The sequence below is a fragment of the Onychostruthus taczanowskii genome, unplaced genomic scaffold (genome assembly GCF_017590055.1).
Source record: "Onychostruthus taczanowskii isolate IOZ18803 unplaced genomic scaffold, ASM1759005v1 scaffold22, whole genome shotgun sequence".
In the NCBI taxonomy this organism is placed as follows: domain Eukaryota; kingdom Metazoa; phylum Chordata; class Aves; order Passeriformes; family Passeridae; genus Onychostruthus; species Onychostruthus taczanowskii.
This window is the reverse complement of record NW_024499462.1, coordinates 10243335-10268762: the sequence shown is the minus strand read 5'-3', so window position 1 is coordinate 10268762 and position 25428 is coordinate 10243335. Positions and strand designations below refer to the sequence as shown.

General features: G+C 35.3%; 1 protein-coding gene across 22 annotated transcripts in view; it reads right to left on the bottom strand.

The window, feature by feature from the left end:
• Positions 1 to 25428, bottom strand: part of KCNMA1 (potassium calcium-activated channel subfamily M alpha 1) — a 429782-nt gene that overhangs the window by 150950 nt on the left and 253404 nt on the right. For all 22 annotated transcript variants that reach the window (XM_041405088.1, XM_041405086.1, XM_041405079.1 and 19 more), the window contains one exon: positions 3259 to 3334. In XM_041405088.1, coding sequence (XP_041261022.1) covers positions 3259 to 3334 — 76 coding nt within the window. The remainder of the gene's footprint in view (positions 1 to 3258; positions 3335 to 25428) is intronic.

The window sequence follows — 25428 nt, the reverse complement described above, 5'->3', positions numbered from 1 at the left end:
TCATATCACTGGAATACCCATTAACAGTAACTATTTACATGACTTGTTTGGTACATTTTATTCTTGAAGATTTATTAAACACTGTGCCTTGTCTGTCCTCTATGAAATACTCCCTGTGTTTCTGCCAGAGTCTAAATATAGATGAAGGATTAGTCATAAATATTTTCTCCCTCTTTAAGCTCTTTCCAACATCTGTGCAAAATCCCTTACTGTGAGCCCTGCCTAAGCCCCTGCAGATTTTTTGAAAAATATTAGAAAACAATGAAGGAGAGAAATTTTTCAACTGAAAACTGTAGAATTCAATTTCATAAAACATGGGAACAAAAAATCTTGAATAAAATAAATTTAATTTCAAATAAGGGAAACAAAGGGGTCCTTGGCAGAGTACAGTATTTTAAAGTGCCACTGTAAAATTTTGTTTTATCTTACAGGATCTTTTCAAATACATTTAGCTTTTTTTTTCAGATATTCTAATAACCACCTAACACTCTGCTAGTCACCTTACTGCCTCTGGTTTTGCACTGTGCAGCTTTTTTCACTGGATTCCAGTTTTTGGAATGGCCCTTCTGCTCACTGTGTAAATAATATATATTCCTTTAATCCTCATACCTCAGTCAATAATTCTAGCAGTAATTTTCATTTACAGGTTACAGTAAATGTTTTTCTCTACTGGAGAAAAGAGCAAAGGAGGAGAAAATTTCTCAGCAATTTCAAAAAATATTAAAAACACAGCAGTGCCCAGTACACCATATCAGTTTCTCATCTTCTCAGTTGTTTTGTATTATTAATGCCAAATGCACTGAAATGCCTAGGTCAAATTAGTTCCATACATTCCTCATATAAACCTCACACAGAGAACTCTTTTCTTTTGCTGAATTTTTAAACAATAAAAAGTACTTTTTTCCCCCTACTATAATTTCAGAGCTAGTATGATACATTGAATTTTCTATCCCAATTCAACAATTCAAGTTCTGTTCATTGACTCTTAGTCTTTATGCTCACAAAATTCCTAAAATGTCAAAAATTTCAATAAAACTTTAGAAGTGGATTGCAAAAAATGCTAAAATATCTTACTTCTTGAAGATTTTTAACCGTTCCTGAGCAAAATAATGTTGCAGTAGTGGGCCAAAAGAATACAATACCATATAAGACTTTAAAGTAATAACAAAGGTCTAAGGCCACAATATGTAATTGAAATCATTGATTGAATTTAGGGAAGCAAATTTTATTTAACTAATACTAGATTTGTTGAGACTACTAGTTTTACTGCTCTAGCTTGTACAAAATTTTTAAAGATTCTCCATCTATCACAAGGGATCATCATGCTTTATTTTTTTAGGAAACAAAATAATTCAGAACCAGAAACTCTCAATTAAATAGCATTCTGGTACTATAATGGAAAATGTGTGTGCAGCACATGAACTGCAGTTCTGATGGTACTTCAGAACACACTGAAAATATGAAAATTTCTCATTGAAGGTAGCAGTAGCAGTAATAAATTAATTTTCTAGCTTGTTCTTTCTAAAAGCTAAACTCATGCACGGCATTAAAAGAAACCCCAAGCACTTACACAATTAAATTTATGTCAGGTGTAACTAGAAACTCTTCTAAAACAAATTGCATTCTGTTAATTTGTTTTAATTTGACACACCCATTAAAAAAAAAAAAAAGTTTTGTGAACATTGCTGACATTCCAAATTATTTAGGTCATTTCAGGTAATTTAAGTAAGACAATAAATAGAGCAGACATGACTTTCTGTTGCATTACCGTGAACTGGGAGAGACATAAAAAACTGTTTTGGGGCAGTGACAATTTTTCAGTTAAATAAATTATGTTAGTGATGAACTGCTAAGGATGAATTAACTGACTAAACTGAAACAGTCATAAAAGAAAGTTTTGCTTTACAGGCTTTCACTAATCAACATTTGAGGTTTATAGATATTTTGACAGACGTATAAATATCACAGAGATTATGATATCTAATAAAAGAGTAAATTCTGCACCAGAGAAAGGCTATTTCAATGAACAGGTCAATCATAAATATACCAGCTCTGAGTACCTTGAATGTGATTAATGCACATTTATGGATCGGGAATTTCACAAATCCCCCACTACTGAAGGGGCTATTAGCTTTTCTCCAAAATCTTTGAGTTTATGGGGCTTCTCCACTAACTGCCATTTCTGACTGCCATGGCAGGGCTGTTCTGCATATTAAATCCTATTCTCCCTTCCCATCCTGAGAATTCTGAGCTATGGGACTTCACCTTACATTCTTTGATGTCTTTGTTTGACCAGAATTGGCTTCCTTCCAGTAACACAACTAAAGACAGATAGTGTGACAGCTTTACAGTACAGAGAATAGTTTCAAGGTTAAGGGTTGAAGAAACAGCTGTTTACTGTGAATATTTACACATTTCAGCACCTATTTTCCCATTGCTACAAATTATCACAGCAAGAAATTGATTTACCTGCATGTAAAGCCCTCACACATGTATAACAACTGGTGCAGAGAGAGCAAGTTTTCAAAATGGAATTGATTTTGCAGTAATTATTGGAAACTGCGTTCAATACTTCCCCCGGAGCACTTTAGAGAACAATGAAAAACAATGTGTCTCCAACTGCAAGGCATGGGATGGTTTCTCTTTATTTCCTTCAAAACGATCTTTTGTCCAAAATTGTGCTTTTCCTGCACAACATTGATGTATTAATAGGCCAAAGAACCAGCAAGCCAGAAGGTTAATTGGAGTATTTTAATTATTATATGGAAGATATTCTAAGGATAACGAACACAATACAAAGATAGCTCAGTGTAAATTTAATGTTTTTGATGTGAAAAAAGATCCTCAGTTCAAAAAAACTGGAAGACCCATAATGAGAATTACTCAAAATACTTTTTAACTGTATTCTTTTGAATGAATTTTGATTTCAGGGTTTTCAAGACAGCATAAGATGAACTGACTATATGAAAAGAAGCAATGTTTAGTCTGTACAGAGCTATGTAATTAATTCTGCTTTTAATTTATCAACACATAACCTTGCTTGGTATTTCAAATATTACAATGCACCAATTAAAATGATCACATAGCAAAAGATGCTGTCCTGACAAATCATTCATCAGCAGAAAAAGGTTTAAAGAACAGATAACAAGTGGGGGGGTTTTCCAGAAAAGAAAATCATACATCATTAGGGCCCCAAACCAAAGCCATTTACATTCTGTCACCAATGCAACTAAATCAGCATGTAAGAAAAAGTCTTACCTTGTTTTAAGAATATTCAGAAACTGCAAGATTTCTGAAAACTGTATCAGTCTAAGGGCTCTTAAAAATCTTAAACCTGCAGTAAAAGAAAACAAAGTTGTAGTAAAATAATAATTCAAATTGTAACAGCATACCACAATGACAATGATCAATTAAATCAACACAGGTAATATACAAAATGTCAATTACCTTTGAAATGCTCTTCCATATTTAATTGTTCAAGGATCCTTGACAGGTATTTTTCAAATTGTTTTAAATTTATTTCCCTAATAACAGGTTTATCCCACCAGAAAGTGTTAATTTATATAGGAAGTAATGGAAGGAGACAAATAGGCTGAAAGCTAAGGGGGAAAAACCTCACTGAGGTTTCTGCTGGCAGTTGCAGTGCACATGTCCTTCTCTTTCAGGCTGTCAAAGACACAGGCAGGTCTGAAATATCTCAGTCCTCCAAGCTCCCACATTGCTTAGTGAAATATAACAGATCATGGGCAAGAGATCTGATAACCTGGATAAAGTAGACTGTATATGCCTGATTAAATTTGGTAAATCTTAATGACGTTAAATCTTTTATAGTAATAATGCTCCCTATCTCCACTCTAATTTCAAAAACCTCATGCAGGAAAACAGAGAAATCACACTTTTTCTCTTAAAAATGGCAAATTTACTATAATCGTTTCCATCAGTCTATAACTATAGGAATACATTACACATCACTATTTTAAAAACAATATTTTTACAAAGAAATAGCATTTTTATGTTGAAATCAGATTGCGTGCATAGCAATTCCCAGACAACTAAAAAGTCAGTAAGACAAAGAGTGTGTGTGTAAGTGAAACCAATCAAGAAGATTAAGGGCTTAAATTATTAAAATAGTCTTACGCTGATAGTAAATGATTTGGCTGCACATCTTTGGCATATGAATGAAAGTACACTCTGTACTGTACATATGCACAGTTTATAAAATTAAAGTAAAGCTCGAAGGATAATTTTTATTAGAGAGTACAGCCAGGAGTTACATAAAAGTTGTGTAATGTGATATTGCAACTGTTACAGGAAGGTCCAGAGCAGCTTCTTCTCATACATTCTCTTTATGGACATCTATTTTACCCAACTCCAGTGCAGGAAACCACTTTTTATTTCCAGAAACTTAAGGAAATAGTGATCTTGGCAAACATATAAACCTGGTCACAACTTTCATCACCTCACTGGAATAAAAGGTTCCCCTCAAGCACAAAGGTGCATATGGCAAGATGTGTTTAAATCAAGAAGTTTTTCCTGCAGTAGTATTGGAAAGTTGCTAAATAAAATATTTGCTCTTACATTTTGCCTTTTTAAGACTCCTAAGTAGTGTTAAAGTACACACATGTCAATTATACGGATATAAAGTTTCTTTTTAATTACTGACTGTGGGTAACTCTGAAAATTAATCACAACTTGCTAAATGGATTCAGGGACCTAAATGAAAAGCAATAAAATGAAGCTTAATAATGCTAAATGTCAGACACATTTGCAATTAGAGAATGATAACTTTGGATCATATTGTTGAAACTGTGAGAGACACATCCTTCTGTTCCACTTCCAGGAGTTCCCACAGCTGCTACTCCTATCCAAAGAGATGTGGTTAGACAGGGAAGGAGAGGATCCTTACTAGCAATCATAAACCTTCCAGCTTTTTCATCCAGCTGCTTTCCTCACTCAGCTCCCTGTAAACTTTTATGAAAAATGGCTGTAGTGAAAAACACTGCCTCTAAAATATTTTGCATCTGAAGCTAACTATAAGACCAAGTTAACCATTGCTATGTTTTAAAAAGAAACCTGAGAAACATCTAAGTTAGCAATAAAACCTCTATCTCCAAACCTTATAAGGGTTAAGTTACATTTTAATAGCTGAGACATCAAATGATAGAAGAAAAATACTATGGGTTCAATGTGATTTTTGTGGAAAAATAAAATCATTATAGGTGAAGTTCTGCATTTGTTTGCTTGGACAGTTTAACTACAAAATAGGGCTGGCTTTCAATTATAAAAGCCAAATGAATTACTACACGTCAAATTAATTCTTTCCAGTATCCTGAAATTTCCTAGGCACGAACAGATCTCCTATTGTATTCCTATATGTGTTTCATTTAATGTGATTTTCACAGAATCATACAATAGTTTGGGTAGAGGAATTTTCAAGGTCATCTTGCCCAACCATCCCTGCAATAAGCACCTAGATCAGGTTTCTCAGAGCCCTTTCTGGTTTGACCTTGAATGTTCCCAAGTTCGGGGCATCTACCACCTCTCTGGGCAACCTGCTCCAGTGTTTCACCATGCTCATTGTAAAAAAATTCCTTATCTGTATTCTAAACAATCCTCTGTAATATTGAAACCATTACCCTTTCTTCTATTGCAGCAGGTTCTGTTAATGTCTGCTGCCTTCAGGCACTGAAAGGCCACAGTAAGGTCTCCCCAAATCCCTCTTTCCTCCAGGCTGAACAACTCCAGCTCTCAGCCTTTCCTCATGGAGAGGTCTTGCATCCCCTTTTTTGTGCTGAGGGCCCCAGAGGAGGACACAGAGCTGCAGGTGGGGATCACAAGAATGGAGAAGAGGAAAGAATTTCCTCCCTTGCCCTGCTGCCCATGCTGCTTTGGATGCAGCCCAGCACACAATTGGCTTTTTGGGCTGCGAATTCCCATTGTTGGCTCATGTCCACATGCACTCATGCTGGGTGCATGTGCATCTGCAAGCACCCCCAACCCTCCGCAGGGGCTGCTCTCAACCCCTTCCTCACCCTGCCTGTGTTGACTCTGGGGCTGGACCCAACCCAGACACAGAACCCTGTACTTGGCCTTGTTGAGCCTGAGGAAGCTCCCACAGACCCACTTCTCAAACTTGTCCAGGTCGTGCTGGATGGCATCCTGTCCCCTCAGGCATGCCACCTGCACCACTCAGCTTGGTGCTCTCTGCACGCTTGCTGAGGGTGCACTCAAACCCGCTGTCTCACAACTGATACCTCTTTCGGGCCTACTCCCTTACCGAGAACAGAAATAGTTATTTGTTTGTGCATCAAAAATAGAAAGCAAAATTCACTAGTAGGAGCACTAACAAAAATTTCCCCTTTTCCAAAGCTGTTTCAGCTACATATACAAATGTATACAGCTCTCTTTCCTTAGCAAAATTTGGTAATGTGTTTAATACAAGTGGAGAAGAAGAATTTCTTTTCTTATGAAATACCTACAAAACTGTTTTACATTTAAGTGATATAACCAAGAGTTGAGATATGGTAAGTTTCCTATGAATAACAGTAAAGTCCATTCTAATTTTGCACATTTCATGAACCCTGTCTGCTAAAGTTAATTGTAAACTGCTAAACAGAATGCTCAGGAAGTGCTTGCGACTTTCTCTCCATCATGCAACTGAACTTTTTCTTGGCAAAGAGTTTTACATTTGAATTTTCTTATGGGATCTGTCTAGAAAAGGATATAATCTGCTATACAACAAATTAAACAAAAAAAAAAAGTATCAAAATATTTCATTTACCCCAAAAATCTCTCTAATAAGAGAAAAAATACACAGATAAAATAAAAGAAGTTTATTGAGTTTCTCAAGTCTTCTGCTTCTAAATGGATGACTAAAATACGCTTAGGATTTGAGTTCATTTCAGCCGCAATATCCAGAACAAAGCTAAGATCTTCATAGATATCAAGAACAGAAAAAACTTTTAAGATTATAAGCAATATGAACAGATTCCTTAAACAATATGAGACAAAGTGTTTTAGTCAATTGTTTTTGCCTCTAGTACAATAATCTGATTGTAGGTATGATGATTCAAATAAACCTTCAGCTCTTCCACAGGATTATTTTCTTACTGCAGAAATATTTGTTTAGCTATTGTGTTGCCTGTGCAGCAAACAGACAGTTTTCAAAATACATTAAAAATATAAAATATGTGTGTAATATTATTTCATACCATGGTGTTCAACCTAAAATCTGTAAAAAATGGTCACTAGGAGAGGCCGCATATTGCCAAAAACCCCTGAAATCTGTTTTAGCGAAATCAATTATCTGTTCAGTAGGAAGACTATACCATGCTGAACTACCAGGCTACATCTAGAATATAGCAGGAGTACTTTTTTCTGACTCTTTACTAAGGACCCAGCAAAATGGATGGATTCTTTAGAACAGAATAGTGATCCTGACATGGCAAATAAACTATGTGCCAGTAGCAATGCAGTTACAGTAGAAAATTATTTCAGCTATAAAGTTTACAGCAAAGTAAACAGTATTATTTAGAGCTTTGACTTTAAAGGCAATAGGGTATTTTCCTGTCTGTCAGACAGTTTCTCTTTGCTGAACTGATGCTTTCCACTGGACTAATATACAGAAGCAGCCAGGATTAGCTATAGGTTGCAAACTCCAACATCCCCCTGTCCTCCCCCCACCCCCCCAAAAAAAAAGGAAATGTCCCATTTTAAATGTTTAAAGGGAAAGGCAAGGAAATCATGACAACAATACTTATAAGATTTAAATGAGACTCTAATAAATAGAAACAGGAATTGGGATATTTCTTCATTCAACATGAGAGGTCAATCTACAAGAACAGCACCAAGCATTACTATGTTTCTCACCAATGAGATATGTAATCCCCATTTTACTGCCTTAGGCTGCTTATTTTTATTCTAATAGACAATAGTATGTCCAAAATATTGCTGTAAGGGTTCAATACACAGAGATTCTGTTTACCACTTCTATTCCTGACGAACCATTTATCCATTTATCAGAACAGCATCTTCATCAAACCTATCAATGGCTACTTCCACCCTAGAATTTATTAAGACCACACAGTTTACTGAAGTCAGAAAAAAAACCCAGAATCCATATTTAGGAAAATCTTTGAGACACAGGATGGAGGGATAAATCCAAAATAATCCCATTCTGAACATCTTCAAAGAGTGCAGCAGAGTTTTCTGAGATCTTGAAAATGAAAGTTCAAAGAAAAAAGACAAGAACTAGAATAGAAGGAAAAGGATCTGTCAATTCCTTGGAACCAACCCAGACAAAATATTTTTTATATTTCCCCACCTCTGTTATGCAACAGTACAAGTGGGGAGAATAGCCTACAGCATGAAAAAAAAAAATCAATGCTCTATGACCAGGTTTAGAATAGATCTCTCTGCTGCACATTCCTTCAACTTGCCATTACACCTTTTAAATGATGACAGCAGTTCTAAACAAAATTTCTTGATAACACCAACACTGCAGAACATTACATTCCATCCTTCAATAAAGACTGGATTATTTGATTCTAGGTGAACAATGAACCCCTTTGCTGGGGAGACAGGAGTACATTGCAGTGCGTAAGTTTGGGAAAGAATTCTTCATACAAAGCAACTGCAAAGTTGCACCTTTTTTTTTTAAGTAGAAAAAAAAAAAACACCTTTTTTTAGAAGCTACAGTAATACCAGCACCAGAGACAGTATAAGAAACTACAGTTCTGAAGAAAAAAGTTCATTTGGACCTTACCCCAGTATGAGCCGACCCTATAACAAGACACCAAGGAGTTTCGCAAAGTACGTTGCTCTTCCTTTTCGGGGATATTATGTCCAGGTTTGACACGATATCCATTTTTGAACAATTCTCCATGAGATTTTTTACGCCTTCTAGTACTTTTGTACGTTTCTGTACGCGTGCCCCCAGAAGGGTTGTGGTAGACTAGAATCTTGCTGGGAATCATGACTGTATCTTCAGCTTCAGAAGCACTGCAAGGAAGTACTGCAATGCACTCTTCAGTCACAGCATTCACTAACAGCAAAGATGGTCATATATTTACCCTTCCTTTTGCTAATTCAGTATCAATATGGAGAGACAGCTCAGAGTCCTTTCTTTAACAGAACTTCTCTTTGGGAGCAGATTTGTTTAACTGGACACAAGATAAAGTTCCCCTTTACTGGTTGTTATCAAAAGATAATTCAGTGTAATCTATTTCATTTCCGTTAGCTTGAAATAGAATGAATTCAAATACAAAACTCAGCTTGACAAAACAAGCTATCACAAACTGGATGGGCAAAACAAATCACAGAAGCAAGCAGGCAGCGCAGATGCTCCTCTGATCCGAGATGTATTAGAGCTTAAAAGCCATCTTCTATCCGGATATTACCACATAAGCTTCTTTCAGATACATCAAAGAACCACACCCATTGATTCAAAACCCACAAACAGGATGCTGTTCACTTGGAATGAACAAGTACTCTAGCAAAGAATATAGTTCTTATACGTACATAAAGGGAATTGTTTACTGTGTATTAGTTTCTTTAGCAAGTTCACGTCTGTTTTCCAGTTAAAGTTTGTATGCAGAAGGCAGAGGTAATATAATCAGCCAACACTTACAGGATTTATCCCAGATGAAATTAAAAAACCTCCAACAAATAAACACAACAACCCTTCCTCCAACCCCAGTTAATGACAGCTATCTTACTGAAGGAAAAAGAATTCAAAACAAAACAATTTAGCCATCAAGCATAAGTATGAAAATAGAGGCCATAACTCTCTCAAGCAGACTTGCTCTACGAAAATTCACAAAACTGGAGTTTTGTTCAGTCAGCTATCACCTCTTTCAATGGATAAGGCTCTACAAATTAAAAGTAATCATCACCTTCCATTACATATGATAGATTTTCTTCATGAATTTTCCTGCTTTGACCATGATACACAAACTCCATTGTGTAAAGGCATCTTCATTTTGAGGAACGTGCTTATAGTTTCTGTTTTCTTTTCCTTTTCTCCCCTTGTTTTCGGCCTCAGAAGACCCACAAATATAGCAATGCCATCTGGAGTACAATGCAAAGCAGACAAAAAAATAGGCTGCACCATGTGCTTATATGAAATACACAGGATTTCAAAGCATTTTGGAAATGTTATTAAGGGGTGGACTGCCAAATATAAAGGGGATTGTAGTACACAGAAATTTCAAATTCTAAGCAAACTGCTTCTGTGAGTCCTTTGCATTGCAACCTTTAACACTAAGTTGTTGCAAACAACCTGGTTATGTCCCCACTGGTCACAACAGTCAGGTTCCCCTGAGTCTATAGGGATGGAGTTTATGTCTGCATGCTGCCAAACACCCAAGATTTATCTGTGAGCACTTGAATCATTCCTCTCCAACTGAAAAGATTTGAATGGGGTAGTACTTATCTGTGTTACTAATCACATCTCGTACAGCTCAAGCTGAATGCACATCCTACTTAACTTTTTACCATATAAGGCACACTATTTTCCTTTCTTTTTGTATTTCCTCTAGACTAGTAATATAATCTTGTTATTATGCAATTTTAAGCCTATCATTAGTGTACGTTATACTTAGTACAGCAAATGTTTGGGTGTAGAATCCATTTACCTTGAAAGCCTGGAACGTCTCTAAAGGAAAACAGTCTTAAGTAATAAATAGCAAGAGCCAAGCTGTTTAGTTTACATAACCTATTATTTTGATTTTAACAATTTGACAGTATTTTTTTAACTCCTCAGCTTCTTGGCATAGCCAGATTTTTATCAATTTCTTTTCAGTCAATGCACTGCTTAATCTGTTGCATATATCGAAATGTAAAAATATAAATTAAATTACACAAACTAGGATTAAATCTAAAATAAACCTGCTCGACAAGATTTTAGAAAATGTATATAAATTTGAGCAGCAGCAGGATGATGGCATATTGTGCTGAGAAGCATTCTTCAACATCACAGGCAGCCACACAAAGCTGCTGGTATTACTTTCCTGTGCAGACGTTTCTGCTTTCCAAATTAATATTTTTTTAGTATTTTGTTCTACAACCCAATTACCCAAGACAGTTTCTTGTTTCCAGTGACATTTACAGTTTGCTACCATCTGTAATATCAATCTATTACTTGGCCAATTTTTTTTATATTAGATGTAAAATTAGACTGCAGTAAATTCTTTTCTGTAGACTAATTTTTTTTCAGTTATCCAGAAAAATACCTTTAAGGTATCCTAGCTCAGATGAGCATCTGAGTGAAAGTCTGGAGTCCAATTAAGCACATAAAGGTAGTGCCATCAGTTGAATATCACTGTTTCCTACCCCTGTGAAGGACATGGTCCTTAGCCTCCTGGTCTGAGGTAGACCTAAAACTCCTAAACCCTGTGTTATCAGCAGTACCTGAAATGTCTGCAGTCTGCTCTGAAGTATTTAATCCAAACTAATCAACAAACATTCTGTTATAAAGAGCTCTACAAAGACTTTTAACAACCTATTTTGCCTTCAATGAATCCAAGATACTTACAAGTGAAGTTTTTCATATTTTCTACAGAAGCACATCACTTGAAGGACATCACTCCATGACCCTCCTTGAACTTGTCATAAAAATAGATTTACATATTTATGGAAGTACTGCTATAATTAAATGACAACTTGCTTTCAAAGTCCATCCAAATGGAAGAAGTGAAGCTATTAAGCTTAAATATGCAGGAGAAGAGAGCAAGACTTGTCAGCAGCTAGGCTCCACTTTACTTTTGGCTATGCAGGGACTAGCTGCTTGCTATATCATCTTGAAGGAGAGCAAGAGAAGATTAGATCCTGCTTTGGAAAACCCACGTAGTGGGTAGAAGTTATTGTCCTTTAAATTACTGCCCTTTAAAACACAGGTTAGACATGGGTGATGGATTCGCTGTGCTTTTGTGGGATACTATTTGCTTACAGATGTGCTCAAAACCTCAATCTGCAAAAAACCACAAAACACAAGGAAACCTGCCAAGGAGAAAACTGCTGCAGAGAAAAATAACTGTGTTATATCCTGTGACTATTCTCTCCTTGAAAATTCATTTTTAATTTAATTTACAATAAGTGAACACAGAATTTTCCACACGCTGCCTTTCCTCTCTTTTAAATTGCTACGTCTGAAATGACAATATAAAAGCCATTTGCTGTACACAAAATAGCCCATAAAATTTTCATTGTTGCTATTTCAAAAATGGTGAAAGTATTATTCATAGAAAAGAAAAAATAACCTGCTATGTCTGAATTTAAAAGCTCTACAGGTTGGTCAACAACTATTTTTTAGCACAGCTGTGTAGCAACATCTATGGATTAATGCAAAACCAGAATAATGCTCATTCTGCCAAGAATTTACCACTCGTTAATCTCACTAAATTATTTAGAAGGTAAATTTACAATCCAGTCTTGAGTTCCTGAGAAAACGCATGTCGTTGCATTATATATTTTTTATCTCCTAGGCTCGAAGTCTTAAGCTATTAAACTTAGCTTTTCAGAAAGCTTGACATTAGCAAGAATAAAACCAGTCACTCGATATGTAAACATTCACTTTCCTGCTTTACTCCACTTCAGGCAACAACTGTGTCATATGCCATAAACCAAGCACAGATACAGCCAGTAGTAAATGAAGAGCAGATCTTTACATAAAACCAGGGAGTATTAACTTGTAAACATTTTATATTACAAAAGAAGTGTTATCCCACCAAAGTGATGTTGGTGCCATTTTCAAAAAAAAATAGTGAAACCATGAAGGGAAGAATAACCAGTATTCATATTGACCTAGTGGGTAAAAGAGAGTTAAGAAGGCAAAGAATTTATTCAGGTCTCATTTTTCTACTGTTTTAATATTACATTTGTGTAATCCTTTCCAGATACTGTGAGTCCATATTCAAAATAGATGGAAAATATGCCTTTTTAATTCTTTGATTTGGGGAGAAAAATATTAATAGTACACTTTACAGATGGTGCTACTAAAACCAAAATGACCCTTGAAATAAGAGGTTAAACCTCAGCAATCTAACCTTGCAAAGAAAGTTGCACAGAAGGTTGGGAATTTGGGGGTTGCTTTCTAAAGTGACCATTACAGCTCAATATAAAGAGGCTTCCCTTCCTGAAAAATCACAAGTTAGCATCTTATATAATTTTCCCTGGCATTCATCAGGAACAAAATGCACTAAAATCAGGAATATGCTATTTTGAGATGCTGTAACCATAGGGCAGAACAAATGATAAGAACAAAGGCAAAGGAAGGGCAAAGGCCAGATCTAAAGCCTGACTCATGCTGCAGGAGGTTGATTTAAAAAAAGACTTGCAATTCTGCCTGTCTTTTCTCCCGTGAGTCACAAGGCACAGGCCATAACTGCCAAAGAAACAATGAGCATACTATGGAATTGGGCTTGACAAGGAGTCAAGTATTTCACTTCTAATCAACTGGTAGGATATAATGTGTCCTATTCAGTGAGCCTCTTTAGCCTTCGAGTTGCACAAAGAAAATAATTAAAAAATGGATACAAGCAGATACATACAGATAAATTAATTATGAAAAACCAGTTATGAAAATTATCCACCACAAAATTCTGTATGTGATTATGATCCAGGTGCAAAATATCTTAATTCCATTTTCTGACCAGATGGATGACAAATATTCAAAAAAAATTATGCTTGTCCTGGTGAAGCAATAGCCTTTTACTCAGTGTACAGAATGATTGCTTGCACATTGTGTAAATTTATATTGTACCAACAATAAACACAGTATTTCAGACCAGCTGTAGGATTAAGAATTTAATCATAAAATTCCACAGAAATTAAAGATTATGGTGTTTTAACTGCTTTTTGCAAACACAACTGTTGTATAGATCCATGCACCATGTTTCAGCATCCTTTATTTCACCCCAATCAGTAGTAAAAAAATAGTCTTCACCTCCTCAGCAGTGCATCAAGTTTAAATACAGGGTCTAAGAACTGCAAGTGTCAAGACTGAGACAAGAATAAAGCCAGTAAAGGAAGGAGCATTTAAAATTCTTCTCTTCAAATTCATGTTAGACACAAAATCTGTGATCTGCCTACTGAGAAGAAAATTCTTGCATTTTCAGGTGCACAGAAATGCTCTCCCTTAAAGGCTGATGTTACCCAGTCATTAAGAGAAGACAGTGAAAATTCTGTGCACTATCAGAGTAGATTAGAGCCAGTGCCTAGTGAAGTAGGTATCTGAAATTTTCCTAGAAGACTCTGTTCCTCAAATCTATGTATCATTGGCTATTTTCCACTGAATGCAGCATATTTCTTACAGGATCTGCCCCAGATGCAATGATATACAATTTTCTCTACATTAATTTCCCAGGTGAGCGTGAACATGAAAGAATGCAGATGATATTTCCAGATGCTTCTGCTTTTACAGTGCTGATAGCTACACTTTTTCCACAACAGGAAGGAAAGTGAAACAACACAGAAAATACAAATATGGAATTTAACAGAAAATAAAAGCCCAAATCATACCATTTGCTTTATAAAGGATCCCATCTCCTTTTAATTTATATTCACAATATTACACATGTAGAAACTCAGATGTTCATTGACTATCACACCATCATGATATATATTGCCTGCACGCTAGCCACTATGAAAATTTTTCTTCAGAGTTATCATTGTCCCAACCACGTTAGCCATTAAGAAACACTTCATTAACAATGGTTTAATAAGTATCTAAATTTTAAATAATGAAATTGCATTAATTAGATATAAATTATATATTTACAACACAAATTTTAATATTTACTAATAAAATTATCCAAATTTATTTACTTACATAATTAACTAAGCACTTGTGGTTGAAATGAAAATTGAACTTTTGCACCTATTACCTACAGCAGCCCTAACACACATTGGTAAGAATCCCTCCAAGAGTTAGGAGTTTTGGTATCAGAGAAGATGAATGTTGAATAGGAAAGATTTTCAAAGGCTGCATATTGAAAAAGAAAAAAAAAAAAAGTGAAGGTTGTGGAAGGTATTCAAACCATATTAGGATCTTATATTTATTCTATATTTGCTGTGATTCTTCTGCTGTCACAACACTGCAATCAATACTTGAACTTCACTGGCTCCCTTGACTAATTTCAGAGAAAAGCATCCAAGAACAGAATTAGGTAAAATTGAGCAAACTGTTAAAATGTGAAAATAATCCTCACTTCATTTCCAGTACGCAATGTCAGTGCTCAATTTGGCTACTAATATTTCAGCTAGCTCTCAGCAAAACAAGACCTTCTGCTGGGCTCTGCAGGTATGTCCCACACCCCCAAGCCTAGTGCCAGCTGCAGTTACTCCCTGTCTTCAAGCAAATGACACTTTGGATGGCCAAGGGGCTGCAGGGTGGGTGAATGAGACCGGCATTAACTGCTGGCTGCACAGTGGAGCTCTGTAGTGCACCATGAGCTCACCCATACAAAATAACTCCTTCAGCTTTGGAAGAAAACTGCCCCACATGGTGTGGGGCTGATAAAGAAAAACACAATCAGAAGTTAGGAAGACAATAAAGCTGACAGAATAATTTCTACTGAGAAGCAGAGTAACTATGTATAATAGAGAACTAATGACTGGAGAGTTTTGAGTACCTCAGAAATCTCAAAAAGCATTTTGCTCTCAGTCATCTGTGCTTCTAAGGGACTACAACAATTTACTTTTGATTATGAAGATTATGGTTGCTAGATATCCCAACTTTAATGCAAAACCTCTTCAAACTGAACTTCACACTTCAGATAATACACAGCTGATTCATTTCAGCTAAACATCCACAATGATGCTTCAGTATTACAGTTTTGAATAAAACCAGTACTCCTTGAAGGATAATGCTTAACAAAATGCTGCGTACTAAACCTGTCCATGTAGCACAGTTCCATCTGCCTTGCTTTATAAAAGGTGATTTTAAAAGATGGCAAAATAATTTCCCTATATAAGTCACCTATAACTGCAACAAGAAAATGGCTTTACAAAGAAAGTTTTATAGCAGTTTTACTTAAGTAGAAGCCCTCATTTTTCTAAGTTTTAACACTATTTTTAAATTAAAAGATGCATTATTCTCTTTTTTTATTTGTCCCATGCTATGTATTTACTAGCAACAAACAAATGAAATTATGAAGTAAATATGATACTTTCCCAATATTCAGCTGTTGAATCAAAGTTGCATCTGGAGAGATATACAAAAACCTGCTTCTGGTACATGCAATTTTGAAGACAAGTTAAGCTTAGATATCCGAAACCTAAAATACCAAGAGAATATAATTTTTTTCACTTCATATCCCTTTATACATATCAAAGCAGAGAAGATCACTAGATAGACTTAGAGAAAAAAATCTTTAATAGCTATATACAATTTATAAACACAATGTACTGACTTTTACAAAAACAATTCAAAACTGAATTGCCTGAATGAAACAAAAATGCACTCTCAAGTTTAGCAACATCTTCTTTAACACTGTTACAAATTAAGTTCCCTGAACAGAAGAAACTAAGAAAAGCAACAAAAAAGTTCCCAAAGGATGCAGATCTAAAGAACACGTAAATCCTGGCCCCTGAGCATCATTAGCTTTATTGGCAAACTTTCTGGCAATCCATGAGGTGAGGCACTGCAGTGCAAGTAGCTATGGAGGAGTCAGTAAGTTCAGAGATGTTTTTGTGGTGCAGAAATATGTCCTTCATTTTACAGATTGCTCTGACGTGTTTCTATTTTCATTTAGAATTTGAGATAGTGTGATACTAAATGCTGCTGAAGGTGATAACAAGGTTAATGAAGGCCAAATATCTGCAGGTCAGCAGTGAATCAAGTGTAAGCCCTGTATAATGTAAGAGTATAAATACAGAAGTATTAGAGAACGTTAAGCATGCAAAAAATTGATGTGACACAAGTGGCAAAATGTGACAAACGATGAAGGATACTGTTCCTTTGACTTAAGTCAATATTGTATGAAGCTGCCATATGGTATAAATATCCTGCAATTCAAAACCTCAGAAAACGCCTTAAATATTACAGAACACTTCCCAAATTTTCCTTCTCTATATGCTGTCTGACTTTGTACAGCAAAATACTGCAACTGTAAAGACAGAACAGTGGATAAAGGAACAGATGTTTCAGCCATCCAACCATTAATTCTGAAATACCACATGAGCAGGGAGGTCAAAACTTAACAGATTCATGGAATATTCTGAGATGGAAAGGACCACCAGGATCAAGTGCAACTCCCAGGTATATGGCCCCGACAGGAACTGAACCCACAACCTCGGTGTTACCAGCAGCAGGCTCTGACCAGCTGCTTTTCTCATATTGATATGGAGCACTGAAGCACAAGAAGTCTTTCCTTAACCCAGTGGGGTTTGGACCTCTCAGGTGATGGTCAAGCAGTGCATGTAAATAACCATATTAATGAAGTTTCCCCTTTTGAATGGAGAATTATAACAAAAGTGAAAAATCATAATCAAATTCTCTCTTGACTTTTCTTAGTTTCATATATATAAAGTGGAGTGAAAAAATTGCCAAAAGATGGCTGGAATGATATGCATGATCCAGTATAAATAAATCTCCAGTCTCAGGTGAGTACATCAGTTCCATCAGAGCCCTTTGTTATTCAGATAAAACAGACACTAAAGAACTTTCTAAAGTCTTGTATGGAATTCTTAACTTCTAATCTTTCTAGTGAAAGTCCAACTATCTTTGCATCAGTTTATATCAATTCCAGTCTCAACAGGATTTGCTTTTGATTAATTCAGTCTTACAAAAAAGTCAGGAGGAACAGAGATATGCAGTTTGGGGTTTTTAATTACTTAAACTGAATAATGCATCTTTTCTTAATTCCACATAAACCCAGACTCACGCACCACAGAGCACACTAGGTGCTGAATTAATGAGAACTACACGGACATTGCAGTACACTTGGTCCAGGGTTTAGAAGATAAAATAGTTCCTTTGAGCAGTGTTACAGAAATTAGAAATACAAAGTGAGCTAAAGATGAAAAACAGTAACCAGAAATCATGGAACTCATGTCAAAAATGCCAAAACATAAACTGTCATGTTCTAGGCATAAGGACTTATAATTTTGGCAGATATCAATTATATTACTTATAAAGTTGCTTGTAAACAACAAGCATTCAAAATTCAAAGTTGAGAAGATTCCACTCAGCAACAAACTAACTCAGATTCAAAATATTTAAAAACACAGTCAAAAAATCAATGGAAGAAGCTATCAGGGGAATACCTACAGGATAATGTATAAAGACTAGACTGAATGCCTGCGAGAAACTATACATATTAAGATACCACCTGGGAGCCAAGAAATGAAATTTTATTTTGAACTGGTCTTTCAGCTGACATAAGATAAGAAACAGTCAAATTAAAAAAAAAATCAATCTAAGCTCTCATATTACCATTAAGGAAAGTGTGCAAGTCAGTTACATGCTGTAGATGGCTCAAGAAAATTTGGAAATCATCTGACTGATGATAATGTGAAAAAGAAACATTTTTAACTGCCCCTCATTCAAGTAAACACAAATGCCAGAAGACAGAATAAATAATTATGGGATCCCTCAGCAGTTCGAGGGAATGGGTTCTCTCCTTTTATAGTATTATTCCACATTCTATTAAAGAGAAAACTCAACAGTCCAGGTAACCTTCATTTAAGCAGAAGAACTTAATTACAGAGTCAGAAAGACCACTGAAACCATTAGAGAATCCAAGCACAGTCATAAAGTAATTAAACTGATAATAAAAAGCAGGATAAAAGGAAAATACTCTGTTTCTTTCACGTAACAGCTACTTATTGAAAACATATTTTAACTGGACAGAAAAAAGATATGGAGAGAAGAAAATTATGCAATATCTATTAAAAATGCAAAATGTTTGGTTATTAAAGGAAATTGCAGTGATTTACTTTTCAGCATAAATCCTTTATACTTGCTATTACTATCCTGTTATTATCCTAGAGGGGAGTATGACTGAATTAAATCCGAGCAAAGTTAAAATCCGTTATTATGAACAAATATTATGAACTTCAAATTTAGCAGTCAATCTACAACAAAACAGCATTCTGTGTGTCTCAATCACTAAATCTGGGAGACTGTGATCTTTAACATTTATGGACTGATGTCCAGAAAAAAACCTGTCATTCAAGAACAGCAAGCAACGATGACAACAGATAATTTGGCTACACCAGCTAATATAAAGTCTAGCTGCTTATGTTCCTTTGTATGAAATATACATAAAAACAGCTTGGCTTACAGCATAGTACCTGAAAAAACATATGCTGAAGAACATTAATATACCTGTAAAAGTTCTAAATATTATATCCCGGAAAGAATACTGAGTGTTTCACTGAAGGGAGAGTTGGTTATACAACAAGGAAATCTCACTAGGAATTCAAATTTAGGTCATTTAAATGAAAATACTAATTACATTTACTGTTCATTAAAAAAAAATAAAAGACGCCAGTCCATAACAGTAATGTCTTTTTTCAGTTTAAAATCAGCATAATTCAAAAAGAATAAAGCATTTATAAAATATACTAACCAACCGGAGACTTACTGCATTGCAAAGACATTTTAATTGTAGCATTGCATGACTAGAAACATGGTGAACATTTCAGTAATGATGGAAAAAAAGCAGACGTTTCCCATGCATTTTTTATTTCATAACTTAGTAAAAGCCAATCATTGCCTTCCAAATGTGACTAAGGAGAATGCAAATAAACACATCTGTTGAGCCAGACATTTCTAAACCATCAAGTCTGGGTAGCTTGCATCCAATAGTTTTTAAAACTCTGTGGGCTACTTAGTTTTAGTTCTAGGCAAGTGTGGCACATATAGTTTATAGAAGTTCCAGAAAAAAGTTCATGTTATTTCCATAAGCTTATAAGAAACAACCATGAGCCTATTAATTAATCTCAGACAAAACAAAGAATTCTACTACAAAGTAACTGAGTAGTCAGGATAAGTAATTAAAATATAGGACTGGATTATTTATTTTCTTCCACTGAAGGTACATTCTTGCTCAGTCAGATTATAGATTAAAGAGGTCAAGTTAGTCCATCCAGCCTGGCAAATACAGTGGGAAGCACTTTTTAAAGCTATATAACTGCTATCAGCTATGATATTAGCTTTCAACAGCTTCTCAACATTCAGAAACTAGAACTACTTTTGGGCTAAGCCTGCCACTCATTCACACATGAAAAAAAAGAAATCAAGATACCCCCCCTGCCTATCACCCCTCCCCATCAGAGCAGAACTGAAATCAGAATATTATTAGGGTCATTTTTCTGTGCAATGTTAAGTACCACTCACAGACAGACTGGGAACAGTTGATTTAAATTATCCTGTTTGCTTTGAGTTCACAGAGGTAGGGAAGCAAGAACACAGGTTCTGTGCATGTCAGATGACAGACACTAATGACACTTGAAACTAGTGCTGTCCCTGTGTCTCTGCTCTGCTCCAATGTCTTTTGGCTACTTGTTTGGCTTCTCATCAGTGGAGGAGAGTCGAGGAGAGTATTGTCACAAATGAATGCAACAATATCCATAAAAATCTGTCATGGATTAGGCAAATAGGCACTTGTCACAAGGTTACCTTCTGGTCTTAACATTGCAGCAACTCAAATGCCTGCTGGGAAGTATTACTTTAACTGGGGCTCTATCAAAATATACATGCTCTGTGAAACATAAACTGATTAATTGCGAAGAAAAAAAGAAAAAAATTGTCTTTCAATACATGTAAATGTAATATAGTCCATTCAATGAAAGATTACTGACAAATCACCAAACACAGTGAGCATTCAAAACTCTTTTAAGTAAATTCATTCATACCTGTTTGAAGGCATTCGAAGTGTAGAAAGAAATGTTACCATATACAAAAGCAGTACACATGCACACATACATAAAATTCTTCTAGTAAATTTTAGAGAATTTGGCTTCCATTGTATATAAAATAATGCATAATTTAAGTAAAATGACCAAAAAATACATCAAAGCTGTATAAAAGACGCTAGTTTTGTAAGAAATATTGTAGAATTTTATGTGCATTCAAAGATTCCACCAATAGATGGCAGAAATGCACAACACTTGATAAAGTCATTGCAAATGACTGCAAATTCAAGGTGCTGAGCAAGGGAGCTTTGCGACCTGTAGCATGCACCAAAATCCAGTAAATTAATGCAAAGCCAAAGTGGTATCCCTATAACCAAGTTATCAGAGGACTTTTTGTCGGTGTAACTAAATTCCATTAAACCATCTAAGTTTTCCAAAAGGAACACAGTGTTCTACAGATTCAAATACGCTTTCAGGCTGAGCTGTTCTGTAGAGATTATGTCAAGTCTACAGGGCATTAAAACAAATGTTGTTTTCATGCACAGATTTTTAACTAAAGCTTCATCTTGAAGAACACTTGCTGGATGGGCAGAAGGCTCCACACCATCACCTTAACTACCTTAATAATACACATCTGATTTTTCTCCAAAATCACCTATCTCTAAAATAATTTCATTCTGTGATTCAACAAAAAAGCTGAATTTCCACCAGAGTTTCTGGAAATAATCTTCTCTGACCAGGCATTGATACTGAAACTACAAGTCTAATCCAAAATTATTTGACATGTCTGGAACAGGACTTGGACAGGATTTGAGCAAACACTGGAAAAAAGGATCCCCTTCCCAAACTGTGCTTATCACCACCTGAAGATATTTGTTTTCTACATTTTGCATGTGTCTGTACTTGCATCTGTTGTCTCTCTTCTTTACCCTACTATATATATATCAGATTATTTTCTGAAAGAAAAGTATAGCATTACAGCAACTTAGACTAAAAGGCATGTCAGGGAACAAGGATGAAGAAAAAATCTTCCTGATAATATAATTTATAGGAATCACACAGTTTCTATCACTTGATGTTCTGTACAGTAGAATAGATGAAACATACGGTCAGAAAAAGGAAGTAAGATTGTTTAAAAGACCTTTTTTATCTTTAATTTCTGTGATTCAATAATAAGACACTATCAAATTCATATATTATGTTGTATTACAACTTTGTATTAATATCACAATCTAAGGCTGATTGTTCCTCATTCACATATTCTTGCAAACGTGAAGCCAAGATCATATTTCTTATGTTAAATCCCCCTCTAACAATACAATCCTGTCAAGGCAATTTAGTTCAATACAGTCAGATCATAAAATCAATATTTCTTTTTTCATAAGCATACAAGTACATGATTAAAGGCATTTCAGTTATTTGAATTGGCTTTGCTATCACAGAAGACAGAATAATGGTTTTAAGTGTTTAAAGTGTTGCTGAGTCTTTACTAAATAAAACTGGAAGATGTTCACTTGTTGTAGAACTCTCCAATTTTTCAGACTGCAAGATATCCAAAGGAAAAAGTTCTGAATTGGAAACTTAGCTAGGATACTCAAATTATGACAACTTTGAAAAAAAAAAAAAAAAAAAAAAAAAAAAAAAAAAAAAAAAAAAAAAAAAACCACAACCAAAAAAACCCCAAAAAAAGAAACCACAAAAAACGCCCAAAAATTACCATACCATTATTTCTCCTATTTCAAATTCTTTTCTGTCCAACAACCCTTTTAGCCTACTTTCACTTAGACTATAAACAAAATACAAATACTCAGCAATGCACTGAAAAAATTTGGTTGAAATTCATTGTCAAAATCACCTGTAAATCATTCCTTCCTTGGGAAGATTCTCTCCACTCTGTAGCATCCTGCACCTGGAGAACTGTCCCACCATTATCAGAAAGTTTCTTATATAGAGTTGTGCAAGCAATACATATGATTTGATAAAGCACAGCTGTAGCTTATGAGCAAGTATCTACACAAATGTTACTGCTTGCAAAACAGTGTTGGAAATATGGGGATCTAGATGAAAATGAGCATCCAAAACACACTGATGTTCATATCTGTACAGTTTTCAAATCAGAACATAAGACATTTTTAAATAGCATGATAAAGCTCTGTACATCACTGAATTATACAGATTCATTAAAAATTTCTTTCCTATCTTTCTTTTCCCCCAATTTTTCAATAATATGTAGCTCTTTCCATATGCCAAATGCATTCTTTTCATGTGCTTCCTTTTCTTATGCTGTCCTGTGCATGCAAAAATGATACCACAGAAACCTTTCCTGAAGGATTTACCAAATCTAAAAATCTGGGATTTTGCAGGTTTGAAGTGCTGTTTTGCCTTCAGCTTTACTTTAGACATTGCTCATAATGATATTCCTAGAAACCTTTTGAAAAAGTGTAATCTGATCTGTCTTTCAATACCAAATGCTGTCTGCAAACTGGAATCTAGGTAGAAGACTAGATTTGAAACATACTTTATGAATTCTGATTGAAAATTTAATTAATATACAACATTTCAAGATGCAAAAATGTAAGTAAAGAACAGCTGAATACGAAAGAGTATCAGGGAAAGGAGAAGGCTTCACATACTAAGAGCTACATAATAGGTGAATGACAGCATTTCTGAGCTAGCATAAGAACAGAAAAAATCCACTGGCTCTCCACTACCATACATGAACAGATGACACATCCAGAGCATGTCCTCTGCGATGCTTCACATCTTTCTGTAAGCACTTACTGCTCCAAAGGCAAAGTTTATTATTTATTTAGGATAGTTTGGTTTCTTTAAAATACTGCTCATACTGTGGGTCTATACTGATACTAGCCCGTTAGCTAAACAAGGACAGCTCTTGTAGAATTGGGCATTCAGAGAACCACACTGGGAACTTTGATGCTGCCAACTACTTCAATGAACTCATTACAGCTGACTGACGAGAATCGATAATGAAATAAACTGCAAAGACCCTGATGCACAATACATTCCAGATGGTGCATTTTATTTCGCTCCTAAATGATCTTGAAATCTAAAGCACACAAAGGAAACCTGCTAAATCATCAAGAAATTCTTAAAATGTGCCAATGTTGAATGATTTCCACATTGCCTAATCTTAAGCCCTCTCTATTTACTTGCCTCACTGAAAGGCAAAACTCCCTGCTAATCCTACATGGGGACAGCTTGTGCAAAACCCACAACTTAAATGTCCTGAATCCCCCTCAGCAGAAGGATATCTCTCTCAATTACAATATTTATACAAAAGAAAAGAGCAAAGTAGGCATCTAACCTGAAACTAAATAATATGGTCTAAACACACTACCTTCCCCACTACTCACACACTCAGTCCTACCACTGTATTACCTACACGTATGACCAAAGTATTTGAGCTCCACAGGCAGTAAACTTGGCCATCCCTTTCAAAGGTGTAAAAAGGAATACACAGGCTTCAGTAATACACTTCAATATATTTAATTTAAAATTCTTTCATCATAGCTTCTTAAAATACCTTCCTGGTCTAAATTAAAGCTATGTTAGGAATCCAAACAATTCACATTTTTGAATTAGTGAATGATTTCACTAAGGATGATTTATCTAAAACAAGAACCCCTTTGGAAGCAGGTGCAAAGCAAAAACATTGTAAATATGTTACTCCTAAGATGACTACATCAAAAAACACTACATTTAAGTAACTTTTTTTGCCTCAACAGGTGATAAATATATCAGGAGGATTCCATGGGGAAACAGGCAAAGTGAGGTTATAAACAAGAAATCCAGGTAAAGTGATGTTGGTCTAATTAGGAGATATGGGAATCCTTCCAACCCTGAGTGCTTAACTCTTCCTGAAAACTGACATAAAACTTATGAAATCTATGCAGCAGACACTGCTAAATGTGCAAACGCTCTCATTATCCCTGTCAGTACTGTTAGCTGGATTGCTGTGTCACCATGAGTCAGTCAATTACGCAGTCACTTTCATGAAGGGTATTCATCCCAAATAATTATCTCTGCCTCATTTCCCAGAGTTTGTGGTCTTGCTGCTTTCTCATTTCATATTCCTTTTCAATGGATTCTGTGATTCTATTTATTCTCTCAGATAGCCTCCGTCTCCAAGGATTTCAATCTCAAAGTTTTTGGGAAACTCTGATACATCCCATACAGGAGTGCAAATCCATCCCTTTAATTCACATAATGCACGGAATCTGAGATTAAGTTATAACTACTGAAATTGGCAATTTTCTTTCAAGGATAAGCATGTTTTTTACTTACATACCTTCTTTTTAAATTTTATTTCCTAACATAATGTGGAACTGTATGACACTTTTTCTTTCAAAAAGAATTACTTAATTTTCCATATACGACAGAAGTGATATGTGATAAAGAGAGTAATCACAGGAGGATGTATAGTGATCTTTTCTGGCTGCTTTACTGCTTTCTTCCCTGGCATACTAATAGCCACTGATATGACCTTTACTGTGGTTATAAATTTACCAATCGCTGTCCATAAAAAAAAAAAAATCAATAGTTTTTGTA